Source organism: Orbicella franksi, chromosome 14 (assembly GCF_964199315.1).
Source record: "Orbicella franksi chromosome 14, jaOrbFran1.1, whole genome shotgun sequence".
Lineage (NCBI taxonomy): Eukaryota > Metazoa > Cnidaria > Anthozoa > Scleractinia > Merulinidae > Orbicella > Orbicella franksi.
Window position 1 is genome coordinate 19,178,163 of NC_138158.1, and position 2,916 is coordinate 19,181,078.

Sequence of the window (2,916 nt, forward strand, 5' to 3'; positions counted from 1 at the left end):
CTTAGAAAATGCCAAGCAGCAGCAGTCATTTTGTTAACAAGGGCACACTGCTACGCTACTCACTATCTATCACAGAATAGACAGTGAGTAGCGTAGCCAATCAGAGAATGGCATTCATGATAGAACACTAGTAGATTCATACTAAAACTTGATAGAAAAACAGACCATGTTTTCTCTGTCTTAAATATTAATGAATTACACATGAAGTTTAGTGTAAAGGTTTGACAAGAATATTGTGATGCCACCCAAGTAAACTAGAGCACCTCCCATCTCCGAGTTGACATTTGCATAGTTTATAACCAGCCACTTCACTATGACTTATTAAAACATAAGAATGGAACATAACTCCATCTAGGTCTGTAGCTCACCTAGGACACTTTGTAGGATGTCAAAAATAGCTTTAGCATTGTCTTCACTGAAAACAGGTAAATAGGATAAAATACTCCCAATGGAATCTAAGTTCTCAAAGTTTTGCACTGCTTTATCAACTAACTCTAAGCTGAAACCAGTTGACAAGCTCACACTGCCAACACAAGACCTGGAAGTACCCAGGGTATCTCGAAAATTAAGAAGCCTCTGACGAAAAAGGTCTCTCTGTTCTTTGGAAACAGTGATGGAACCAGTAGGTGCTGTACTCTGCAGATCAACTTCAGTGACAAATTTTGGTTTCTTAGCTTCACTTACACAAAGTTCACAGGAGCATATGTTTCTGTGGTAGTCACAGCAATCATGACCACCATCAGTTCTGTCTGGGGCTTGATACCCAAAATATTGGAGAATAATTTCGCGTTTGCAGTCAGATGTTGATTTCACAAACTTAATCATAATATCTTGTAGGCCACGTTTCGCTTTACTAATGTCATATGCATTGTAGTAAATTGTAGCTTTGGCTGGTAGACCATCCCTTCCAGCACGGCCAGCTTCCTGGAAGTACTCCTCCATGGTGTAAGGTACACCGAGATGAATTACCCTTCTAATGTTAGGGCAGTCTATGCCAATACCAAATGCAATGGTCACAAAAAAAACTCTGTGCTTACATTTATTGTTAGTAAGTTCTTCCATAATGCGCTCTTGTTCATGTTTTGGGTATTGTGCATGATATTGTGTAAATAGCCTGTTCTTGGCCACTTTGTCTGCATGGAGTGGCTCATACTGATTGTCACCTAGCTCAGAGCTGAAATAAAGAAAGCTTTCAGCACAGCCCTCCAGGTCCCCATAAAATATTGTTAACGGCATGGCAGATCTTTTAGCTTTTAACTCCTGAGCATAAGGTGTTAGAATTGTTATTCTTTCTTCTTTAGCAGCTGGTCGGGGTTTTGACTCAAAGAAAATATTTTCTCTGTCTGGATTAACCTCAACAACAAAAGGAAGCTGAAGACCAATGGAGCTAACAATCTTTTCTTTCTTGCTTTTGGTAGCTGTGGCAGTTAGAGCCACGATGGGCACATCAGGGAAAATACTGCAGATGGTATCAAGCTTCCCAAATGCTGGGCGAAACTCTTTCCTGAGTTGCACAAAAAATATAATAGATGGGTTTTAAGAAAAGGGGTCACATCCACTTTATACTATGCTTTGTTTTCTTTGATTGAATTGAAATGATTAACATTATTCTCTTGGTTTAAAAGTTTGCAACCTTCCATATATTTGAGTTAACGCCAAACTGTGCATGTACACACATTAACCTGCCACTAAACGGTTTTGAAATTTGTAGCAGAAATTTGACAAGTAATTAAGTTAGATGTAAGGTAGAACAAATTGAAGTTCAGTTGAAATTAAAGTATGCTTTAATACGTTTTAGTTAATTTATAACAGAAGTTGTATCTGTGTAAACCAAACGAAATCACTAAAAGAAAAGCACTCACCAGTCGTCCACTAAATGCGCCTCATCTACTACAATGCAACGCACATTCCTCTGAAAGTTGGTTGTTTTCAGCATCGTTTTTGTGTTGTTCACGAGCAGAAGTTCTGGGTGTGAAAATATCAGTTGTAGTTTGCCGTCTGTTACTAAGGACATTGCTAAATGGTTGGTACTTTTCGTTCCGTCGAGAATAATGGCTCCCAAGTGATCCAATTTTCCTATCTGATCTCTCATCAGGGCATTTAGTGGCGATACGACAATGGTGATGGCTTTTGTCTGTGTAGGTGGACCTTTAGCATCAACAAAGTCAAAAACATCACTTAACAGATGGAAAACGAGGGACTTTCCGAAACCCGTCGGCAAAACACCTAAAACGTCTTTTTTAGAACAAACTACGGCTTCGATAATTGCCTTTTGCTCAGCTTTTAAGCGAAAGTTTTCGTCTTTTCCAGCTTTCTTTAAGGCAGACACAACAGCTGCGTCCAAGTAAGGCGCCATTTTGGTTTTTCAATGAGCATGCGCTGTGACGCCAGCATAGCCAGATTTTGGCTACGCTTGCGTAGAGTTCCCCAGAGCCTTCGCGCGCGATCAAGAAAGCGAAGGGTCTGGGGTCGAGAATGGTAGATGTCCAAAATGTTATACGTTTTGGCTAAATCGAGGAAATGAAATCATCATTAAAACAGAATTTTCAATAACACATACGAGTGAGAAATTCTTGTTCTTTTATACAAAATAAACTAAGCTAGAAAAAATGTATCCAAAATTTTAGTGTTGTTAGATGCAGGTATAGTCAAAAATTCTGGTAATATATTCTTTTTAAATCTGAAATTTCTCCATTTTGGTATTTATTTCAAATATTTCTTGTATCTATTTGTTACTGTGCTAAAAGATATCATGTCCGATTTCCACATTTAAATTATGAAAACTTACATATAATTGCTGACTTTCACAAGTTATTTACCCAAAAATATCAAAATAAAATTCCTGGACAGGTTGACAAGGGAGCATTCACAATCCATCCACATGTCCCAAGGTTTTATTATATATTTATTTAAAGT

General features: G+C 38.1%; 1 protein-coding gene across 1 annotated transcript; it reads right to left on the minus strand.

Annotated features, from left to right (window-relative positions):
• Positions 1 to 351: 351 nt before the first annotated feature.
• LOC145467284 (ATP-dependent DNA helicase RecQ-like) lies at positions 352 to 2,356 on the minus strand. The gene is made up of 2 exons (XM_081450828.1): positions 1,863 to 2,356; positions 352 to 1,504 (listed from the first exon to the last, which is right to left on the minus strand). Exons 1-2 carry the CDS (start codon positions 2,354 to 2,356, stop codon positions 352 to 354), a joined length of 1,647 nt encoding a protein of 548 aa, XP_081306954.1.
• Positions 2,357 to 2,916: the final 560 nt, after the last annotated feature.